This window comes from Chroicocephalus ridibundus, chromosome 11, assembly GCF_963924245.1.
Source record: "Chroicocephalus ridibundus chromosome 11, bChrRid1.1, whole genome shotgun sequence".
NCBI classification, from domain to species: Eukaryota; Metazoa; Chordata; class Aves; order Charadriiformes; family Laridae; genus Chroicocephalus; species Chroicocephalus ridibundus.
The window spans coordinates 13,449,209-13,473,944 of record NC_086294.1 but is presented as its reverse complement, the minus strand read 5'-3'; the positions used below and the strand labels follow the sequence as shown (position 1 = coordinate 13,473,944).

The window sequence follows — 24,736 nt, the reverse complement described above, 5'->3', positions numbered from 1 at the left end:
ATTGATGTGGAATTTCTGCAGTTTGTATTCTACGTTTCCTACTAAGGAAGGTGAAATACCAGATCACATAACAACTCAGACTTGTAAACCATTTCCTGACTCTCATCTGTCACTGCGAGAGAGGGATGCATCACACTTAACACTACCGGCCGCGTCATGGTGAACCGCTGCTCACCCACAGCCCTGCGGGCTCACGCTGCTGCTGGAAACACTCGAGCAGACACGCTCACCACCAGGCTGGCATGGCCGCAGCCAGCCGGGCAGCAGCAGCAGCTCCGGCGATGCCGTGCCACCCCTTTGCATGCCGGCGGTTGGTCCTGTGCTGGCTCTGCTTCAGCAGCGCGTAATGGGCAGCGTGAGCGGACACCAAACCCGGCGTCGGAAATGCGGTTTCTGAGCCAGCAGCACCGAGACAGATTGCTGCGGGGATCCGCAGATTTGCCTTAAAAGCAGGGCTCGGCAGCGCAGCCTCATGCTCCCTGCAACTTCGTTACCCCCGCTCCGTTCATCACTTAAATCTGTCAGAAAAAGGGGGCTTGGCGTGGGATGATTCGCTGCCACTTGATGACGGGAGATCTGTCTTTCAAGAGGCGCCCTGTCGGCTCTGGGGGTGAGGGCTGCGGCCAGCTGGAAATTCCCACCGCCACGGCTGCCCCCCCAGCACTGCAGGGGCACCGAGCTGGGGCAGCAGGCTGGAAACAGTGTTAAAAACCTTCTGAAAGTATGGTTTTGCAAATCTTTCGTGTCTTTAATAAAAATGCTAATGGCTCCTCAGCCAGGGGGAAAATCACTGGGTGCCACTGGGGCAGGCTGGAGAGGTTGGGGCTGAGGAGAGGGGCCGAGGGATGAGAAGGGGAGTCACGGGATGAGGAGAGGGGCCATGGGATGAAGAGAGGGGCCGAAGGATGAGGAGAGCCGCCGGGGGATGATCAGAGTGGCCATGGGGATGTGGAGCGGGGCTATGGCGATGAGGAGAGGAGCCGTGGGGAAGAGCTGGAGCGGGGTTTCCTCATCCTTGCCCACTTCCCCCCCTCGCCCCACACGGCCTGTGGAAGAAGCGCCGGCGGGGGACCAAAGGCAAGCGGGCGGCCAGGCCCATCGGCGGCTGCGGGCGGCCAGGCCCGGCGGGGGGCGGTACCGAGGCCGGGGCGGGGCGGGGTCCGCCATTGCCGGGGCGTGGCGGCGGCCGCGGTGGCTGCCGGGGCGCGCGGGACGGCGGCGGCGAGCGGAGGTGACCGGGGCGGGGGTGCGGGGAGGCGGCGGGCTCGGGGAAGGGCCGGCGGGCAGGGGAAGGGCCGCGGCCGCCTCCTCCACTGCGGCGGTGCCATCGCCTCTCCCTGGAAAATGTCCACCCCCGCTGCAGCGCGGGGCTCCCGGGCGGGGAACTCCCGCTGCCCACCTTTGCCCCGGCGGCGGGGTTTCTCCAGGAAATGCCCGTTCCCCCCGCCGCTGCCGCCTGTCTCCAACCGCAGCGGTGGCTGGGCAGGGCCGGGCCTCGCTGGGCCTTCCCTGAGGCGCCTGGGCTCGGCCTTGCCCGGGGGAGGTCAGAGGGGAGCGGGGAGGGCCCTGAGCTCTTCGGCCGGATGAAGCACATCTGAAATATACATATTTCACCATCCCTGGAGGTGTTTAAAAAAAGGGTAGATGGGGCATTTAGGGACATGGTTTAGAAGTGGCTTTTGTCAGGGTAGGTTAAAGGTTGGACTCGATGATCTTAAAGGTCCCTTCCAACCTCAGCGATTCTATGATTCTATATAGGTGGGCTTGAAATATACATATATATGGGCTTGAAATGTGCGTCTTTACCGTGGGTCAGTAACGGGCCCTGGGGTAGGAGTCGGCTCCCTCAGCTGATGCTCCCACCCGTGCACAGCCCCGGGGCCCTGCCTGCACCTGGGGCCTCCAGAGCCCCCTGCCTTCTTCCTTCCCCTCATATGGTGACAAGGGTAGTTAATGCTGGCTGTCCCCTACAAATTGGAATGCGGCCCTGTGAGAAACAGGGGCCAGAGTGGGGCTGGCTCAATGTGTTGCAGTACCGCAGTGGATTTTTAAAGGGGGAAAAAAATATTGTGGCCTCTGTTGCTTTTCGGGGATTCTGAAAGCGCGTGCGTGGCATTTGTGTTGTGGAATAAAGTATGTTTCTCATACACTTCAAGGCTTATTTTTGGCCGTTGTTTTTTATTTAATGATAAATAATATGGCAGCTTGATTAACCTGGAGTTGATTAGCTTCTCAGTTGAAAACAAATTAAGAGTTTTGCCTTCATATGTTCTGTACCTTGAGCCACAACTGAAGAGCCTTAACTGTGTTTTTTTTAAGATGTTCATAGTATTTTGTGCTTGGATAGATGTGTTGTCAGCTTTCAGTGCTGATATGCTGTGATTTTTGCCTTTTAGATTTTTTTCACAAAGCTTTATTTTACAGGATTTGTAACGTTTACACTTCTGACTTTGGAAGAGAAGTTGTTCTGCAGAAATGTCAAAGATTGAGAAAATGAGTATCCTCGGAGTGAGGAGTTTTGGGGTAGAGGATAAAGATAAACAAATTATCACTTTTCTTAATCCATTAACTATTTTGGTGGGACCAAATGGTGCAGGAAAAACGGTAAGGCTTACTATGTGTTTGGTTTTGAATTGCAAATAGCTCAGAAAGGCCTCAAAATATGAATAATGATCTCTACATAAAGGTATAATATTGCATAAATCTTGCTGTTTACTGAAAATATTGTGTTGTTTAGCATTAGTAGAGATTTGCTTTCACACCAGGATTTTGCAGAGCACTGGTTGATATTTTACCTGGGAAATTGATCCAGATCCTGATTAAAACTGATTTCGCAAAGTACCGTATTCTCATGATACTCAAAAATTAAAATGTTATTTCTTATTTCTCTGTCCTTGCATATTTAACTCATTTATAAATATTTGGGCTGTCACTGTAATTTTGCCTGTGGTCCATCTTGTTTACTCTAAATTGCCGTTATAACTATATACTTACTTCTCTTTCCTTAGACTATCATTGAATGTCTTAAATATATATCCACTGGAGATTTTCCTCCTGGCACCAAAGGAAGCTCATTTGTTCATGATCCGAAGGTAAAAGTCATAGTGACTAGATTTGATGTGTCTTTACTCCTAAGTCACATAATTGACTGCCTTCAGTGTTGTGATGAAAACAGGGATGCTCAAGTTCTAGGGAGACATGAGCTGACCGTATTGTTTCAGGAAAAACAAAGAGCTGGGGGAGATTAGAACATTACCCACAGCTGGGAAGGCATGTATTCATTTGGATGTTGAGAAGAATTTCCCTTACTCAGTTTTTTTGTTTCTACTAAAGGTTGCCAATGAAACAGATGTTAGAGCTCAGATTCGATTACAGTTTCGAGATGTAAATGGAGAGCTCGTAGCTGTTCAGCGGTCCATGGTCTGTACCCAGAAAGGCAAGAAAACAGAATTTAAAACACTTGAAGGTGTCATTACTAGAACAAAGTAAGTTGTCAAGTGTTTTTTTTCCTGCTTTGTCATGAAGATTGATTTGGGGTTTGTATCTTTTTATGTATAAGAAAAAACTTGATAATGTATTCCTTTTGAAGTCGCTACCAGTGCTCTTAAAGTGATGAAACTACATAGCTTTAATCTATTAGTTGATTCAGAAATCCTACATTTGATAGCCACTGCTTTAAGAACTGCTTATATCTATTAACTTGCATTTATTTGAAAATTGTATTAATAATGATACAGTTTAAAAGTAGCATTGTGTGGAGTATGTAGGCTTTACTTCCTTTAGCACCGTTTTCACTTTCAGATCATCGTTGGTCCTTGTTTAACTCTGATATCCACTATTTAAGAAGTGCGTTTGCTTAACTTCATTCGAGATCGTTTTTGCTCCCTCTAGCGGTTTTGTGTAGTTTAAAATGTGTAATAGTCTTGACTACAAATATCGACAGTGTTAAATGCATATGTTGAACATGGTAATTATATGCTTAAAAACTGTTACTTGTCAAGTTTTTGAATTGGTACGTTATAATGAGATTATACTGTTAATAATGCAGTTAACTTTTAAAAGAATTTGCTAGTAACTTTTTGTGGATTTTCTTTATCTGTGTTACATAGGCATGGCGAGAAGGTTAGCCTGAGTTCCAAGTGTGCAGAAATTGATCGAGAGATGATCAGTGCCCTTGGTGTTTCCAAATCAGTGATTAACAATGTCATTTTCTGCCACCAAGAAGAATCAAACTGGCCATTAAGTGAAGGGAAAGCCCTGAAGCAAAAATTTGATGAGATCTTTTCAGCAACAAGGTTTTTCTCTTTACTGTAATTAAATAAAAACAAAGTAAGAAAATGTTTTCTTTAATAATGTAGGTGTTAATGAAAATGTCTAAGGCATTGTTTCATACATTGGTATTGCTATATTGCCAATAGGATCTGAAATTCTGTCTTTTTTAAAGGTATATTAAAGCACTCGAAACTCTCCGTCAGGTACGACTGAAACAAAGCTCGAAAGTAAAAGAGTGTCAGGCAGAACTGAAATATCTAAAACAGAATAAAGAAAAAGCACAGGAAATCCAAGATCATCTTAGCAATAGAGAGGCTCAACTGGCTGCTTCTAAGGACAATGTAAAATCAATTGAGAATCAACTTGATCCTCTAAAGGTAATTTGCATGACGATTACATTAAGACTTTAAGACAAAACAACACATAAGTACTTAAGAACACAGAAAAACATGGAAGCTGTACAAATTTATTGATTAAAATCTGTGTCATCTAATTGTCTACTCTGAAGCAGAACCAACTATACCTCAACAAACCTGGCAGATGCTCTTCTAATCTGTAAACAGTCATTGGAGGTTTAAGAACATAGTTTGTGAAATTCTTGTAGTGGCATTGTTTTTCCATAGCTAAATTTAAAATCTTTCTAAAATTTCCCTGGTAACTGAAACTATTATAAACTGCAACTAAAACAAAAACTAAACTAAAACTTTAAAAACCCTATTTAAAAAAAATACTTTATAAAGCTGAAGATTTTACACTTAGACTAACTATATTTTATAGAACCATTGATTATGGAATTCAAAAGCAGGTAAGATATTTTATTTACAGCATTCTTTCCTTTGCAGACTTCTCTGGCAGCGGTTGAACAGAATCTCATGAAAGTAATGAGGCTCGACAATGATGTAAAAGCCCTGGAGAGCCGGAGGAGGCAGATGGAGAAAGATAATCAAGATTTGCAACAGAAGATGGAAAAGGTTGCCTTTTAAATTCCACACTGCCATTCTTTGTGCTGAAGAATCAGTCTGTGTTTTGCTACCCAGTGAACTGTGTATTTTATTATGCATCAGATGGTGGTGAAGAAAATTTTCATAGCCCATATAGCTCACCTGATATTATCAGATGTTGCAAATATGGCTCAATAAAGCTGTATTCGTTTCATGTAATTTGGGTTAAATTGCTTTTTGTAACTTTTTTCTCCACCATAGACTAACTTGCCAGGAAGACAAACCTGACAAAAGTTTTCATAAAAGTGATAATTGCTGGTAACAATGCCCTGTGGTGCGTAACTTGGAAATATCTACCTCTCTCACAATATGTTAATGATAGTCAGCACTTGTTTTGACCGTTATGGGATGTCTCCTGATGTTAATATTGTTCCTCTCCCTGGAGATTTTTTTTTGTTTCTTTCTCTTAAAATAAGAAATAACAGTCAGCCTTACATTGTGATTGTGCTGAGGTATTGAAAACTATTTTGACAAACGTGAAGAAATTCTTTAGTGGTAAAAATTTAAACTAATTTGTTTTATCAACCTAAGAAAAACAGGTATTCCAGGTTTGCTTGTAGCATATATAATTTTTCTCAGTATATGTCTTAGTATAGAAATTGTGTATGGGAGGTGTTTATCTCTTATTTCTTGAATTCTGTTCTGGTGAAAACTATACTGTTTTATAAACATCATTGATTGGCTTATAAATTAAGTTAAAAAGCTAACTTTATTCTGTATTGTATTTGGCATACAGGTTTTTCAAGGAACAGATGAACAACTAAGGGATAGATACCAGAACCACCAGAAAACAGTGAAGGAGAAGGAGACGAGATTGTTGGACTGTAAGCGTGAATTAGATAAAGCCACTAAAGAATGCCAGAGATTTAACAGTGAGAAATCAGAACTACTTATTGAACGAGGTATTTTAGACTTAACCTGTAACTTTGTATTTATTTTTTAATGTAATTAAGGTCTGAAATGGAACTACTGATAAGAATCGAAGAGATTTGAACTGGACAAACCCCCAGAATGTGTATGAGGTTGGAGTCAGCTGCACAGTATGGTGTGAGAATCTCACAGGTGGACAGGTCTTAGTATTCCTCTCCTGGAGTTTCTAATGTGCACTTGTTGTTTTGAGGTATAATTATAACATGTAGTACCTTTGTTCTTAAATTGATCACTCTTTATACAAATATTCAAAATGGATAAGTTATGGTGGAATAGAACAATGTCAGTCTAGCAATTTACAACACAGTTGTTTTCACTGTCTGAGCTTGTACTTTCTTTAGGCAATGAAAATGCGTGCTAAGCAGATGTGATTGTGTATGTGTGTTTTAATCAAGGAAAAAGTGAAAGCTCAATGCTCAGGGTCTCGGGGGGCAGGGGCCTAGTCAGAGGGCTTTAGTATAATACTCTTTCATATATCGTTTATTCTCTTTTAGATGGTCTATGGGGATTTCAGTAAAGCTGTAGGAGTTAAGACACAGAATATATGCCTACACAAAATATGTTTGGGCTTGCTTTGTTTATATTTATCAGAATAATATTTTCAGTGTTTTAAGAGGCTTTGTTTTAAATTCTTGATTTACTTAATTAATAAAAATTTAGTTGAAATAGCAATCTCTCAAGCTAAAGCTTGTTCTTATTCTGGAGCTTTTTGTGTTGTTTAAAAATATCTCCGTTTCAAAGACTTTAAGAAAATGGTTGCAGCTGTTTTTGAATCCCAGATACATCTTCTGCCTCGGTTTTTGAGCATTTATGTCGTGTTTTCTTTTTGTGAAGGTCGTCTTCAAATGCAAGCAGATCGTCACCAAGAACACATCGCAACGAGGGATTCATTAATTCAGTCTTTGGCAGTACAGCTGGAATTAGATGGTTTTGAGCGAGCACCTTTTAATGAAAGGCACATTACCAATTTTCACAGGTTGTTGAAGGAAAGACAGAAAAGAGATATAGAAGCCGCAAATCATTTAATGGTAAGAATTTTGTTGTTTTAGTAGTGTAGTTATTATTGGTTATTAGTGTGTTATTGGTCCAAAAGTGTCTTCATGGTGCTGGGAGGAAGAGTGTTGGGGGGGGGGGGTGGAACTGAAACCATTTTTTTTCTTCTAGAATTCTTTATTATGAGTTGCCTGAATCTTTCCATGGAAATCAGTTTTGGAACTAAGCGTGGTCATCAAGTGATCGGAATTGCCAAAGCTATTGAACAGGCAGTTCTTCAGATAGGTTTTGCTCTGCAGCCCTCTCAAGCAGGTGGATCACTGACAAGCTAAAAATGGGCAACTGGTTAGAAAATAAGCAACTTTTTGTTGAAGTCACCTTCAAAATGGAGTTGCTCTCGCAGAACGCTAACACTATGATGCATCTGCGTTTTCCTATTGAAACATTTAAACAGAAAATGTTTTGACAAGTTCTGGTTATCTAAGTATTTCAATATCTTGTATTACAGTGGTGAATATTTGCAAGCAAACGTGAAGAAGTGTTTTTAAATGTTGTTTTCCTGTGGAAAAAAATAATATTATTGCTAATTTCTTTCAGAGAGAATTTGCACGAAAAGAAACAATGAAACAAAAACAGATAGATGAAATAAGAGACAAGAAAACTGGATTAGAAAGAACCATTGACCTGAAATCAGACATTCAAAATAAGAAACAAGTTGAGCTGAAGAATGTAAAATACGAATTGCAGCAGTTGGAGGGGTTTTCAGACAGAATTCTGGAGTTGGATCAGGAGATTGTCAAGACAGTAAGTTAATGTAATGTTTACTCCATCTGCTGCTTTTTGCCCTTTTAATACCCTCTCTATGCTTTGTTCAGATGGTGCACCCTTGGGGGCAGGTAGTGTTTGCTATTTTGTTCTTTACAGTGCACGTATAGAATACACTGCTGCTGCTTGGTGAGTTATAAACAGGGTAATAGCCACAGCTGATGATATCATAACATTAGTCAATCTTAAATTATTGGGCCAGAAAAGTATGGACTGAAGTGCTCTGCTACCTACATTTTTCTATATAACTTGTCTGTGAGATGTGCTAGTTGGTTGTGTTTTATCCGATGAAGTATTATAAAGTTACATGCATTTATATCCCAGTTGAACAGCTGGTTGTGCCTTTGTAACCAAATATTTTATGTTTGTTAGGGCTGTATTAATTCAGTGCTCGACAGTGTTCCTTCCAGACTCCTCACTAGGATAATTCCAAGTTTAATGTACAGTAGATGCTAAAATACAGAGAATCAATCTAAATATGAACGAGCTTCCTGAAGCTAAATCATGTGATTATGGCTTGTGGTAAAAACATGAGCAACTTGGGGCAGTACTGTATTTCAGAACTGCATCCAATGCGCCCAGTATCTGTGTTATTTTCCCCATGCCAGCATCCCAGCCTTTGTCCTTTTTCATGTATTCTTTACAAATCTTGTGTCATTCCTGTAACGACTAATGATACTGCAGCTGGGCAGCTTAAGAGCTTTTTTCTGTCTCCTTTAGTTAGAAGTGTATTGACCAGTGCAATTATTTAAATCTTCTGGGCTTTTATTTTTTGTTTAGGAACATGAGCTGGAGAAGGCTGAGAGGAACAGCAATGTAGAAACACTCGAACTGGAAGTACAAACTCTGCAAAATGAGAAAATAAACCTGGACAAAGCTCTTCGGAAGCTGGATCAAGAGATGGAACAGTTGAATCTACATACCATGACAATTACCCAAATGGAGATGCTGAAAAAAGACAAAGTAATTTTTCTATCATCATCTCGTAAGAGAGGGGCGAGAAATTAATATAGTCCCTTCAAGATTTGTGTATTTTTCAGGTGTTTAGCAACAGTTGTATGTAAAGTTTCTGTCTTGACTTCATAGAAGCCATTAACTCCACAAATTAATTGAGTGACATAAACTTGAAGATATGAAAAAATTAATGGAAAATGCTTCATTTCCACAGGCAGAGAAAGAAGAGCAGATCAGAAGAGTAAAATCAAGACATTCTGATGAGCTGACAGCACTGTTGGGATACTTTCCAAATAAAAACCAACTTGAAGATTGGCTTCATAATAGAAATAGAAAGATTAATCAGACAAGGGATAATCTTGCTGTCCTTAAGTAGGTATTAATTTAACTGATGATGTCTCCATAAGTATTTTTTAATTATGAATTTAAATGTTGGAAAGTTTAATATGCTTAACATACTTGTTACTTTAATTCGTTACTGTTTATTTAAGTAGCCGCAAAATCAAAGAAAGCATCCTGCAGAATTTTGGTAATGTATAGCTGATACAGTTTGTGCTAGCTAATAAGATCATAATGTTTGTAGTACATCAAAGGCAGCATTAAAGGCAGATAGCAGAATGTTGTGGAAGATCCTTAATTGTTTATACTAATCCTAGCTGAACGAATGTGCTTGGGGAGAAAATATTACTGGTCTTCTGATTTTCTATTAAGTCAGAGGGTAGGTAGTTGCTCTGTCACGAGTTTATATGTGAGTACCTGCTCCTGATTTCATTTGATTATATAAAACAATTTGTTAGAAAGAATAGGTAACATCAGCACACTATGCAATGATGCACATTAAACTTCAACAAAACAAAACCCCCAGAATTTTAATTGTAAGAATATTGTTTAATTCAAAAGTATGGAACATAAATAGAAGGATGCTAACATTCTTTGCTTAAGAGGTTCAATAATATCTCATAAGCAATAATTGCAGTTGGGGGGGGGGAAGTTGATAATATATTATTCTAGAAAGTTTTGTATGGCTTTGTCATTAGAAATTAGTTTCTCATCATTAAGCATCTAGAAAACAAAAGGGAATTAAAATGGAACACTTCATGCTGTACTTTGATTACTGAAAAATCGATGCAATAGATTTCCTGAAAAATCATTAAACAAGAACAGCAATACCAATTTCAGATTAACTTTCCTGTGTTTTTGGTTTTGCTTGAACAGTTTGGAATCTTTTTTTTTTTTTTTTTTAGCAAACGACTGGCATCTGTAGAATGTGATAAAACTCATTTCAGTAATGAGCTAAGAAAAAAAGAAGAACAATTGTCACTTCATGAAGCAAAGCTCTTTGATGTTTGTGGAAGCCAAGATTTTGACAGTGATCTGAACAAGCTTCAAGATGAAATTGAAAAAAGTTCAAAACAGCGAGGTAAATTCATATGTAGCTCTACTTTTTTCCCTAAAGTTTGTTTTAAGTGTAAGCCACTGATACTGAGACAGTTTGCTGCTTGTGCAGGCCAAACAGTCAGCACAGAAGCTGATGTAAGGGAATTACTGAATCTTACTATTTTTGAACAAATTTTCCTTTACTACTATTTCTGTTTTATGCATAAGCAGGATCTGTTGTTTTAATTCTTTTAGTTACTTCATTTACACGTAATAAGAGAAATACCTGCTTTGGCTTGCTGTGTATGTAGAACGTGACATTCTCAAAGCAAAGGAAACGTTTGAGTGCTTGGATCTGCCAGGTGTGAAGACAAGTGCAGAACCAGCCGTTTGGCGTGGGGTTGGCCCATAGGGCCTACTACTAACTGAAAGAAAGTAATTTCTGAAGGAAGTACTCACTTCCACTGTTAATTACAGCAGGATGAGCTTGGTTTAATAAAAGAGGCTTGTAGAATAATTCAGGTTGACGAGGTCTTCGGGAGGTTACCTAGAGCAACCTGCCGAAAGCAGGGGCAGCATTGAATTCAGACCAGGTCACTTAAGACCATTTCGATTTCCAGTCCTTGTGATTTTGCAGGTTATAATTTTGTCTCATTTATAGTAAATGCATATCTAGTTTATATCTGATTATGCACTACTAATGTTTTCACATGAAGTCTTTTGTTTGTTTTTAAACCAGCTGTGCTTGCTGGAGCCACTGCAGTTTATTCACAGTTCATTACACAACTGAGAGAGGAGAACCAGTCGTGTTGTCCAGTTTGCCAAAGAGATTTTGAATCAGAGGCCGAGCTGCAAGATGTAATTAGTGACCTGCAGTCTAAACTGCGTCTTGCTCCAGACAAACTGAAGTCTACAGAGTCTGAGCTTAAAAGAAAAGAGAAAAGACGTGATGAAATGATGAGCCTTAAACCCCTTAGGTAAAGTACTTAGCAGACGGTATTGTTGCAAGGTGTTTTCTTTCAAATGCTTTTTTTTTGATTATTAAAAATTATGTGGACGTCAAGGAAGCTTTATTTTAAGGCTAGCTAATTCATTCAAAAATCTCATAATTGAGAAATATTTTGCTAGAACTTGTACTCTGCTCATTTGGACTTTAGTATTAAACTATTTTATATTTTTGGTATTTCTGGTCCTTTGGGGCTTCTCATGAGAGTGAGGCAGAAAAAGTGATTATATACTTACTGTTCTACCAGTTATTTACGCTATGCAGGCACAGTTCCCCTCCTTGTTTTTTATCATTGTAATTTAAAATAGACAGGTTGGTTCTGTTGTTATTGAAATGTTTTCATATGTCACCTTAAATATGTTTCTTAAAAATGCTGAAATGGAGGTTGTATAGACAATATGGGAACTGAATCTATATTAAACAGCCTTTAATAATGTCTTGATTTGTATCTCCTTTAACGATAGTTTTTGTTGCTGGGAGTTTTTTATGAATTGTACATTCTAGAAAGGCATCTCTAGAATTTATAGTGGATTCTCAATGTTGTTTATGTTTCCTTGAGGTTCAGTCATTTGCAGTTCCATCATTTGGGAATGCATCTCTGTTTCTGATAATGATAAACCATAGACTGAATTTATTCCTCTATTTTAGTTATTTAAAAAGCCTTTTTATGGTTGGGTTTTTTTGTTTTGTTTTAATTTCTAAGATAATACAAAGTGTAGGTAATCTTAACAAATTCAGAAAGGGTGCCTACGGTATTTTCCAGTTTCCAGGCTGAATTTGTCTGGTTTTTTAAAGCTACGAAAACATTAGACAGCTTGGTTTGTTGTTGCCTCCCTTCTCTCTTCCCCCTTGTCTCCTTCCAAAACATAAGCAAATAACACTAGCCCTAAGGAGATTTTGTCAGACTCCTGTTTTCTTTTTCTTGGCATATGAGCAGCATTTAAAGTAAGAGTATGCAGGTTTCCTGCCAGTAGGTGAAGAGGCTCCAGTCTCAAGAAATTTGCAGTGTTTCTGAGAGAATTTGCAGACTATATGTTAGAGGGCAGACCTTTCCTTCGCAAGAGGGCACTCTTGTACAGTGGATTTAGACCCTCTCGTGAGCACTTGCTGTAATTATGTTAAAAACAAACAAAAAACCTTATTTGCTTGTTTGTTTCATTTCACCTATCTAAAATGAGGGATGTATTACCTTAGCTGGGCATATAACGTAAGCTTAATTGAACATTGGCAAGGTTAAGGGGATACTATTTTGCCCAAATTTAGTCTGCTACTATTAAATCATATCACAGATTTTGTCATCATGAACGTCTTGAATTCATGCTGCTGTTTTTAACAAGGGAAATTTTACCGATTTGTATTTCATCGAAGGCGAACTGTACTTGACCTCCATGAAAAGGACATACCAGACTTGAGGAACAAGATACAGAGTGCAAACAGGGATTTAACAGGCCTGAAGGTTGAGATAGAAGAACAGGAATCACTCTTGCAGACAGCTTTGTCTGAAGAGGAAGGTGCCAAGGCATGTTTACAGGATATAACACTAATGGAAAGGCACCAGGTATGCTTTGGTAATTCTTTTAATATATAAAATGATACTCCCTTGCTAGCTTTTAAACATGTAGTTATTCAATAATGTGACAAAGCTTTGGAGGCCTTAAGGCTTTTCAAGCAAAGTAAAATTACTTTAAAAGACAGCATAACATAGGTGATCTCGGTACTTCAGATTTTATGTAATGATTTTTGCTTTTGAGGACCCATGGAGTCCCTGGAGTTCAATTCAGTTCTGTGCTATAGTACCTGGGAAAAGAAAGAGGTGTAATCCAGAACTCGAGCATGACCACAAGTACACCAAAGTGTTTTTCAGTCCTCATAGTCATTATAGTTCAGTGTATTCTCAGCATCTACTCTGTCTACTTTCTGAAATCTTGTCACGTGTGCTTCCGACCAACAGAGACAAGTAGCACATGTTCTCAGGTAGCCTGGGGATGTCAAAAGCCCATCCATCCCTATTGACTGATTTCCTCTCATAATATGGAATCTCAGTTTCTAGCAGCCTGTGGACTGACGTAACCTTGCTGCTAATGATGTGACATTGCTCCAGTAGAGGAGATAAATTTGAAGGTCTTGAGTCGTGTGTGCCTCAGGCCCCAGGCTTGTTCTTGTGTGCCAAAGATAAAACATATTGTTAAACCCTAATACAATAGTAAAAGTACTTTTCCTCATACTTTCAGACTGATATTAGGGATGTTGAACGAAAAATTGCTCAGCAGGAGGCTAAGCTGCTAGGGGTTGACTTAAGTAGAACTGTTCTACAAGTAAGCCATGAAAAACAAGAGAAAAAACACTTGTGGGATACAGGTAAGTCATACAAAGCTGGTATTTCATTTTTATATTGAAAATAATGTTCTAAACTTGCTGCCATTAAAATGTAAACTTTACTTATTTTACATTCTGAAATAACTGTATTCTAAGCATTGTTTTGATTTTTTGGGGTCATACTAGCATAAGTTAGAGTTAAATTTTCATAAGGAAGACAAATGTTCTTAGTAATAGATTGACTCTTTCACTCTGTGTTTGTTTTCAACCACAGTTACTGGTAAAATTGAGTTAAATCAAAAACTCAAGCAAGACCAGCAAAATCAGATTCAGCAGCTAAAGAGTACAGTTAATGAGCTTAAAGCGGAGAAACTTCAGATTGCCAGCAGCATGCAGCGTCGACAACAGCTGGAGGAACAAACAGTGGAATTAACCACTGAGGTTCAGTCCTTATGCAGGGAGATCAAGGTAGGAGATACTGTTAATTGTTAACCTTTAGCTTTGTTGTCCTGAAAAAAAAATATTTTATGTTTAACATTGTCTGTAATCCTAGCAAATAAGGTGTATTTTTAAATGTTTGTTCTGCTATGGCATATCTTTAGGAATTTCCAGAACTTTATTAATACATATTGTCACATCTTTTTTTTTTTAACACACCCCCAAAAAAAGAAGTAACAACATGGCTCTTTTTTTACCACTTGAGAACTTGTTGATCTTTAATGGAATGAGAGAATAAAAAGGACTTTCTCCAACTGCTTTTCAGGAAGCAAAAGAACAGGTGTTTCCTTTGGATGCAACTTTAGAAAAACTGCAGGAGGAGAAGGAGGATCTAATGAATAAAAGGACTGCAAGTAATAAGGAAACACAAGAGAAGGTCTGTTTGCTTTTGGCGTAGCTGGGAGATAGGATTATATACTGTTTTTCAGGCATGGATGGAAGCCACAATGATGAGTTCGCTTTGAGGAAACAGCAGTGACTTCAGCAAATGCTCTAGATTGGCGCAACTTTTAGGGAAGAAAAGGAGCGTAACCAAGTCAGGAGATGAACTCAATTGTAATTAACCTTTGGCAGCCTTGTCAAAAGGCTTTTGGGGACATTTGGCAATATTTAGTGACCAGTGGTACTAAAAGCAGTTCCCAATAGATCTAAGAGAAATAGCCAGGATGTATATAACCTGTCTTTGCCAAGAGACAAACCTGTTTTTCTTGGGTGAAGTGGCCCTCTTGTATAAGCACAAATGAGTGATTTACCACTTGCTCCTTATTACTGTGAAAATGTTTTCCAAAGCATCTGGATTTCAAAAGCTGAAGTATTTATGATAAGTAATTGTACTTTGACAGTAGTGTTATCCAGTATCTAATCTTTGATACAGAGTGTATCACTTCTTGGGCATAAGACTGTTCATTTGAAATATTTTCCCTGCAGATAAATGGCATAGAAGAGAAAGTTAAGGATATAAACAAGTACATGAAAGAAATTGAAAACTATATTCAACAAGGAAAAGAAGACTATAAAAAGGTAACCTAAAAACCAGTCAATAAAAAGTTGACATTAAAAGTGCTCTTGGGTTTAAATCGTGTACTGTTTTATTTCTTTAGCAAAAGGAGTCTGAACTTGATGAAGTAAATTCTCAGCTAGCTACCTGTGAGAAACAGAAGGAAAAGATAAGTAAAGAGATGGAAATGATTCGACAAGATATTGACACTCAAAAGGTAGATGTGTTGTTTTACAGTAAAGTATATTTTGCATAGTTGAAATAATTTCTGGTTTTGGTTTAAGTCTGCCTAGGTCTGTAGCATTGCAAAGTTTGTCTCCTGATTTACTTAATCAGTTGTTAGTCAGAATAGCTGCTATACATGTATTAGGCTGAAAAACGTCTTGATATTTTTATATGCAAAAGTAGATTTTGCATTTTAAAAAACTTTTGTCTATAATTATCGTTTTGTGGTATTTTCAAAAAGGTTAAGTCTGTTGGGATGTAGCCAGCGTTTGCAAAATTATCTTTGTGTGGAGAATACCTGCCTTCTGAAATAAGGTACCAAATCGCAGGTACCAAAAGTTGCTAGTTACTCCAGATTTTGTCATGTACTTTAAATTCTTCTGTATATATTTCAAATATTGTTTACACTCTTTATAGGAAAGATGTCTTTCCCCTTTCTACCCTACCACTTAATATCTAACTTTGTAGAACTGAGATGGGGGACTTTGTTAAATCTCATCCTAAATTATTTTCTGAGTTTGAAACATTGATTAATATTTGCACACGGGATCGCTCTTGTGTTTGCCTGTAATAATACTGTATTGTTTCAGATGGATATATGAAATAATACTGCTGATTTCCATTATACCCTATTTCTAGCACCAGATAAGTTCTCCCTGTCATAATTTCTGTTGTTAATTATTTTATGCTTGTAGCATGTTTCAGAGTTGTGCAGCACTCATACTTTGTAATTGAGAATCAGTGTACTGAAACTTTATACCACTTCTTGTTTTCTGTGGAGATAGATACAGCAGAGGTGGCTAGAGGATAATCTTACTTTGAGGAAGCGGAATGAAGAGCTAAAAGAGGTTGAAGACAATATAAAACACCTGGTGAAGGAGATGGGAGAAATGAAAGTCCCACAATTGAAAAAGTAAGCACCTTCAAAACAGAATGCCATGTTTTGCACAAGAATTCACTGAATATCTGAAGGTACTATTCACTGTATTTCAGCGTGTTTCCTGGTCCGCCTTTCTACCCATTCAGGTAGAACTCTTCCTCCTTCAAACTCACGTTTGCATAATATCCCCAGAATGACAACATCAATGACTCAGTGAAGTTATGTAGTGCTTCTAGCTAGAAATACATATCCAAAACACAGCAGCTACTCGGAAGAAAATTAACTCTGTCCCAGCTGAAACCAGGACGTGGCCATGTGCATGTGCCTGTTCCAGTCTAATGCATTTATTTTTTTTTTTTTAGTGAGTTCCACAGTTAAATCCGCATTTACAAAATAATTCATGTCTCTGGATAAGAATATTTAGTTTTCACTTTCAGTCTGCTCACTTAGGTCTCAGCAGCAAATGTTGTGTTTAGTTCAGTGGTCTAATATTAATTCCTTAGATAATAAACACCTTTGAAAAGGAATTAACCCAATGCTGGTTCTTATGTGTGAATCCTTTATTTAGCTTTCTAGAGGTTACCCAATTAATTCTTATTTTGCACAGTATCCTAATTTAATTCCACCTATGAAATAATTATTTTATATGTTTCTGCATATAGCACTTTGGCCCTCAGACTTGGTAAGTTGCTTCTCCCACTCAGAGTAGTGATTTGTATGTGTTCTTAACAAACTTAAAAATATTTTTATTTCAATGTCTTAATTTCAGTGACATTAATACTATAATTTTAACTGTTACAGACTTTATAGATACAATATAATGAGCTACTGTCTCATATAAATTTAAAATTGGAACCCTGATTGTGAAACACTAAATACAAAAGACTTGTATATCAACTATGGTTTCAGTGAACAGAAGCATTTAGAGGAGAAGATAGACTCTCTGAAAAGAAACCATCATGTTGCACTTGGCCGACAACGTGGATTTGAGGAAGAGATTGTTCGGTTTAAAAAGGAACTTCGAGAGCCACAATTCAAAGATGCAGAGGAAAAATATAGGGAGATGATGATTATTATGAGAACAACAGAACTAGCAAACAAAGATCTGGATCTTTATTACAAGGCTCTTGATAAGTAAGTATATGAGGGTAATTCTTGAATGTTTTAGGCTTTATTACTATTGAAAACTTCGATGCAAAAGCAGCTTTCAATTTCAGACTTCTGGGTGTAACTTAAATAGTAAATTGATATAATTTTTTGAGATATATAATTATTTCTCTTTATAAAATCAGACATTTAAATGTTAAGATAACATAACATGGTACACTTTTTAAAGTAAATTAATGAAAATATGCTACAAAATGCACAGGATTGGTAGGATGTAGGAAATTTGTAAGTTAATGTATATAATGTGCATACAGTAAATGCATTGGTGGTTGTAACTGGAGTTTAATATAGTCATAGATAAGTCCAGTGATCTTTATAATTTTATTCCCAATTCTCTGTAGGACTATCTGAGTTATGGTTGTTTGTGTTAGGACTCATATTTGCAATGCAACAATTCAAGTTGAGAGACAATAGTGAATGAACCCAACATACCACCCACCTCTGCATTCTGTGATGAATTCTTGGTGTGAAATAATCTTTTGCTGTCTTGCCTGTGGTGGTCCAGACAATAAACACATTCAATTTTGTTTTTCATGTGAAAACATGGAAGAGCCAGCGGAGCCATAGGCTGTTCCTCTGATCTTTTTCCTCTCTAGCATTTTTTTTCCACTTGAAAGCATTTTTAGGAAGCTTTTGTAAGTGTGTCTCCCAAAATTGCTAATGGTTTTCCTTTCTTACGGTAATTGTTGGTGGGATTTTTTGGTTTTGTGCCTTTTTTTTTTTTTTTTTAGGAAAGTATTACAGGATACACAGTGGGAGAATGTGTTTCTTAAAAGTCTGTCTTACATGTTCTCTCAAAATATATAAACTCCTCAGTACGAGTTTAGGAAAGGTGAAATCTGTGTTGAAATCCTTCATTATTGAACTGGATCTTTCTTGCGTAGTCTCTCCTACTAGTTTCTTTTCTACAGCAGTATGTTTTAGTATCTTTTGGTCATACTTCAACATGCCAGGTAAACTACATCTTTCCCATGATCATCTTTTCAGGCAAACAATTGTGTTTTCGTTAAAGAATATTACAATATAGAGATGTTTTTTCCCCTTTTCCAGTGTGGGTGGGTTTGTGTTTACATTAGAGAAGGCAAGATCAAAAGAAGCATGTCTTGCATTTGATGGAAACTGTAGTGAAATTTGTGATTGTTTCTGCTTCCTCTGGAAGCTTGTATTCTAGCCTTGGACTGACTGGCCAAAAATAGTGTCTCAAAATTTGTAAACAAATGCAAAGTAAAACTATGGCTCCCTAAAAAACCCTGTAAGTTCAATTATAACGATGGAATTGCAGTGAGCTGTTGCAACTTGATGGACAATGGTGAAGGATCAGTGCATGTGCTTCAGGAAATACAAAACTGGTGCTCAGTGACAGAAAGATAAACTGAATATTAGGAATAAATAAGAGAAAGAAAGAGAAACATTTTGGCCACTGTATGAATTCCCAATACACCCATGTCTTGAATATAGTATGGAATTTTGGTCCCCTGTATTAAAAAGGGTCTGGTAGTGCAGGGAAAAGAAGCACAGGAGAGCAGTAACGTGGTTGAAGGTACAGCATAATGGTCAAGAAGAGAAACTAAGTAGATGAGAATTTTCCAAGTTGAGAAGACAGGTTTCAATGGTTATTAAACACAGGGGTCTAGAGGAACCCTGTTTTAAGCAGTATTAACGATAAAGTAAATATCTCTCATATTAGAATGTAAGATAATCCAAAATTTATTTTCTGAAGATGGAAATTGTTCAGAGCATGTATGATTCTTCCTTTCAGCTTAAATGGAAATGCACTCCAAGAATTTCCCTTTTAGAATTCAGAATCTTTTTGTATGGTATCAGATCGTCTATTGTTTCTATTTAAGGCAAAACAGGAAATCTGTCTTGTAATTTCAAGAAAAATAGATAAGCATCACTTATTGGTAATCATCTGAAAAATCGGTGAGACGAAATGTTAATGGTCAGAGATTGAAAACTATCTGTAGCTGGGAAAACCAACATTTTGGGTGTTTGTGCTATCAGTTGATCTTTATTGACTTAATATTCAGAAGTTTTTGATAAATATTGATGAGGAATGCATTCTTGGGTTTAATTGAGTGAATAATCGAAAGCAATGTCTTCTTTCTTCAGACTTAACAATTCCTATTAGAGTTGATACTTCAGTATTCCCCAGAACACGTGGAAATAATTCCTGTAAGTGAGGAAGTAGGAAAAGTGTATGTAAGAGTCCATTACAGAAATACATTCCACCATGTTTTTTTTTTTGAAAGAAGACATTGGCATAAATTGAGCAAGCATTTTTTTTTTCATTACAGAGCACTTTTTCTTTAAAAAGTCAAGTTAGAAATGTAGCATCCTGTCCTTTCTTGAGTGCTTTCATAAGGAATCGTCTATTATTGAACTGAAGTCCTGTTGATATATTAACCAGAGAAATTAAATTGAAGACTATTAATGACATCCTGTGTTACTTTTGCTGCTGAAGAGGAAGGTATCTCTAGTCACAACATCTGTTAGCGTAATTATATTCTCGATACAGAATTCTCTGCTCTGAGGAAACTTCACAGGCTCTCCTTTCCTTCTGAGACACAATTATTTGCATTGTTGGGGGACCGTGCCAATGAGTAACACTACTGTTGTTTTGGAAGACTTAACATCAGATTTGTCTTCTTGGTGTCAGCCTGAAAATATACCTCATGCAGAAATTAAAATCTCTTAAAAAGTCAGGTAAACTTGCTCTCTGAGTGACTGACTGCCAATCCTTTTGTCTTCATTACTCTCCTACTTCTTGAGACTGAGCTCTTTGTGAGAGTAGAATTATTTAGGCAGTAGACTGTGGTTAGTCTTTAGATACTTCTGCATTCAAAAAGAACTAGTATTTATTACATTTTTAGTAAACATATTTAGGGAATGGAAAGGGAGCTGCCGACTGCCTTAGGGGTCCTGTAGTCCATAGAAGTCTGTGACTGCAACTGTAACAGTTTACACTTTTTGTTCTCTTCCTCGTTAGAGCAATAATGACATTTCATAGCATGAAGATGGAAGAAATCAACAAAATAATTCGTGACCTTTGGCGAAGCACCTACAGAGGACAAGGTATGTATTTTTTATTTTTGTTCACACGTATTCATTTAAGACAGAGCACAGCATACTGAAAAGTGTTTGTTCAAAATACTGAAAATCCGGGGTCTGAAAATAGTTAGTTTCATTCTAAAGGCTGCATCTGTTGGTCACCCCTGTAACCTCCCTTTTATTACAGATTATGTAGTTAGTTACAGGATAAATACAGGTAATTTTCCCTTTTCGATATTTTCCAAAGTTAAGGTTTCCTTGAGACAGGGGAACTGCACAAGTTCATTTCTTCAATTTTGGAAAAATTAATTTCAAAGATGTATGTATTAGTGGGAGTTCTGAATAGAATTTTTGTGGTTACTGTGTATTATATCTTTCAACTCTGTTTAATCCTGTGATATTTTTGAAGATAGTGTAAAAACCATCTCCTTCCCATTTTCAGATATTGAATATATAGAAATCCGTTCTGATGCAGATGAGAATGTCTCAGCCTCTGATAAAAGAAGAAGTTACAATTATAGAGTGGTAATGATAAAGGGAGATACAGCACTGGATATGCGAGGAAGGTGTAGTGCTGGACAAAAGGTAATAGCATTTTATTTTCAGTACACAGGAAAGAGAATTCTGAAAACTGACTCGAGTGAATGCAAGAGAGCAGTAACACGTTCTGAAGTGATGGTGAAGAACAGGTGGCTCCAACTCTAATTTACAATTCTTGTATAACTTTCCTTCACTGTATCTGGATTTTGCTGACAGTATGCAATATATGATTTTGAACATCTGAACCCTATTCTGGGGTGCCAAAATCTGTTGCTTCAGTTGGGAACTGGTCTGAGTCCCTGCAGGAGGGAAGGGTTCAACTTCCCTCTCTCCTCAAGTTCCAGTCCTCCCAGTCTCTTGCTAGTTACCACTAAGGTTCCCGTACCATTAGGTCTGTTGCTTTGCTCCCATGTTTTTTCCTTCTTGAGGGCTGGCCCTTGGTCTTCTTTTCACAACTGCATCTACCTCTAAGTATGATAAGGTTTCTTTTTCTCCAAGTTATGCTACTCTCCCCTGCTGCTGATTGTGACCTTTCGGTTCGTGTCACCAAACACCATACCATGCCATACTTTCAGGCGTTGCATTTGGTGCTGTCCTGTCTGTGTCAACGATCAGCTCTGCAGTCTGGCTGCTCAGCCATCTTTGTACTTGAATAACGCACACTGGCCAAGTGGCCTGATACCACACGGCCTTGACAGTACCAGTGATCAGCAGTTCATCATAGCCTGTTTCATGTTGGGACTCCAGAGTTGTTTCCGCCTGTCTGTTATGTTATGACAGAGCATCTAAAATATTCCTCAGCAAGAGAAAAGAACCAGCCTTGTTCATCTGCCTCCAAAATCACTATCTGTACTGTTCTTTAAATTTTTTAATATTTTTTTTAAAAAGTTGAGCTATGGAAAAAACATAATACTTGTAGCCATTTGACACTTAGCACATTGGTTATGCAGCTTCGGCAACCAAAGCTACCTGCAGTATTACAGCAGGAAACTCTGCCTCTTCCTTAGATGAATCATTTCCACCAGAAGAAGCAATCTTCCTAAATGCAGAGATAGCAGAAAGGGACAAAAATGCAGCCAGAGCTGCTCTTACTTCTTCCCTGCTGGAACACTTTCTGCCCATCCTTTGTGCCTGCTGCACAGTAAATAGAAGACCTGGATTGCTCTCCCCAACATTTAAATTGCATTTGAGGCTCTCTGCAAGGTGCCGGTGCCAGCCTAGCCCGAGGACACTGCAGCTGTATGAGGGAGGCACATTCTTCTTCCTCTTCTGCAGTGGGAGCTGGAGCTTTCTAGCTCCCTTTCCTCTGCAGTAGCTGAAAGGGTTGTGATGCCAACAGATTTCTGTCTCTTCAGTGTTGAGGAAGAATTGCCATTATTTGAAGTAACAAACTCCCTACTTCCTTACCTGCAGAGTAGCAATTCCCACTGTTGTTGTTTACTCCAGCGGAGATTCATTGGCAGACAGGCCTTTTCAGCGACTAGATGGTACAGACAGTAGTAGAAAATGAAATCAAGGAATGGAACAAAACGAGACACAATATTTTTAAGCACATACAGCAATAGAATCATGAAAGGATAGTTTGTGAGAAGATGAGTATTGTATTGTTGCTTGAATATAAAAAATGTTCTCAAATAAATTCCCACCTGAGTGTGGATGTGCACTTGGTTCTGAAAACTCCATACTGATTTGGGGGGAAATCCAGATCTTATAAAACAGCAGTACAGGCAAAAAATGTGTCCTCTCCTGAAGTAGTCTAGGATGTTACGTTAGAGTCCTATGTAAATGAGAGTGAAACTTGTTCACAGTTTCTTAGCCTATATTCTGAGAATTCTTTGATCGTGAACTGTGATGCCAGCAGTTGTGATAATTGGAAAGTATTTTTGGCAGCAGTTTCCATCAAGTGTTCTGTCATTTTCACTAGTTCAGGAGATCTAATAATATTAGGCATGTTAACACAAAACTAACATGTAAGGTGGTCAATTCTACTGTCTTCGGTTTTAGGAAGTAGTCAGGAGTTCAGTTACTCAAACTTAGTGATATGCATACAGATTTCCACCATCCCGGCTGCAGTGGGGCAGGGGGCTTGGGGTGTAGGGGTGATGCAGGCAGCAAGGTCGTAGTACCTTTACCTCGGATTGGAAGCCTTACTTCCAGTATCTCCTGAATTATTGAGTATTTGACTTCTCTGATATTTTCCCAAGAGTACTTTGTAGAATGGATCTTTCAGTTCAAACTTGAAGACTTAATGTAGTTTTTCAGTCATTAATTAGTTATTGTCATTTTGTGAACTATCAGTAGTTTACTATAAACTTCAGTCATGGTTTGTAATGGCATTGAAACAGCATGTTACATGTAGTTCCTCCATAAACACTTTGAAAAGTGAGATTTTGGTCATGTGGGGGTTTTTTTTGTTTGTTTGTTTTTTTCCCCATAGGTGCTTGCTTCTCTCATTATTCGTCTTGCTCTAGCAGAAACGTTCTGTCTCAACTGTGGTATATTGGCACTAGATGAGCCTACTACCAATCTTGATCGAGAAAACATAGAGTCCCTTGCACATGCCCTGGTGGAGTAAGTGATCTCTTCTTCTGAAGCTTAAAGATGGATATTTTTCAAATATTAATAGTAATCGGCAGAAGTGAATTATATTTCAAGCTGACATTTCTTTGTTGGCAGCTGTAAATATGCATACAGAGCAGTAGCTTTAAATTTCCTATCCTTTGTCTGGAAGAGGAAGAATATTTCTTAAATAATTTGGGATTTTTTTATGTAGGTAAAAAGAGTTGCTAATCAGCATTAGTTTGCTTGACAGTTCATATCATTCATTACCAATAATTACATATTTTTGTACTATGTATTTACGGGTTCTCTAAAACTAGAATGTGATTTAGATAAACATACACTAAATGATATCTCTTTGTAGGATAATAAAAAGCCGCTCACAACAGCGTAACTTTCAGCTTCTGGTGATAACTCATGATGAAGATTTTGTTGAACTTCTGGGCCGTTCTGAATATGTGGAAACATTCTACAGGATAAAGAAGAACATTGACCAGTGCTCTGAGATCATGAAATGCAGTGTCAGCTCCCTGGGCTCATATGTTCATTAGAATTTCTAGTAATTACATATTATAGACTGGCTTAGCTGCTGAACTTGATAGAACTCAAATGAAGGCATCTGAAAATCTAGTTCCTTCATGTCATATACTACTGAAGATTTCTGACAATTTTAGCTAGAGTCTGGAACTATTAGACTTTTAAAACTTTGTATCTTCCTACATATTTCTGTGCCTGGGTTTAAGCATCTCTATGATTTGCAAGAATTTAAATGAATACAGCGCAGTTAACTTTTAGATGTATTTTATGCTTTGAAAGTGAAAATAAAGTTGTAGTGTTCTTTGTGTATGTTGTGGTGCGGAGATCCAGATGCTGGTTCTTTGGAACATCTGCAGCTCTGCCGATAGAAGAAGGCTTGCTCTCCATCAGTGCGTTAGGGTGAGTTCACCATTGATTTGTGTCTCTAGTCAAGGCATGTTCATAGCTACCTGCCCAGTCTACACAAAATTCACAGGCTTCAAAGAGAACTTTCATTACTTCTTCTACAAGATAACATTGCTCAGGCTTCACAAAATATAGCAGCTTTCTTCAGAATAACAGAAATTACAAGGTGAATAAGTGAATGGATGCCAGAAGCATATTCTAGC

At 38.2% G+C, this 24,736-nt stretch overlaps 1 protein-coding gene across 1 annotated transcript; it reads left to right on the top strand.

The window, feature by feature from the left end:
• Nucleotides 1-1,173: 1,173 nt before the first annotated feature.
• On the top strand, nucleotides 1,174-24,437 carry RAD50 (RAD50 double strand break repair protein). The gene is made up of 26 exons (XM_063349140.1): nucleotides 1,174-1,231; nucleotides 2,425-2,604; nucleotides 3,009-3,092; nucleotides 3,334-3,485; nucleotides 4,110-4,295; nucleotides 4,445-4,649; nucleotides 5,115-5,243; nucleotides 6,010-6,175; nucleotides 7,038-7,231; nucleotides 7,794-8,000; nucleotides 8,802-8,984; nucleotides 9,190-9,347; nucleotides 10,220-10,395; nucleotides 11,092-11,329; nucleotides 12,727-12,916; nucleotides 13,590-13,716; nucleotides 13,949-14,142; nucleotides 14,438-14,548; nucleotides 15,100-15,192; nucleotides 15,273-15,386; nucleotides 16,180-16,307; nucleotides 17,184-17,408; nucleotides 20,431-20,516; nucleotides 20,935-21,077; nucleotides 23,470-23,603; nucleotides 23,956-24,437. Exons 2-26 carry the CDS (start codon nucleotides 2,476-2,478, stop codon nucleotides 24,140-24,142), a joined length of 3,939 nt encoding a protein of 1,312 aa, XP_063205210.1. The 5' UTR covers nucleotides 1,174-1,231; nucleotides 2,425-2,475; the 3' UTR covers nucleotides 24,143-24,437.
• The last annotated feature ends 299 nt before the right edge of the window (nucleotides 24,438-24,736 follow it).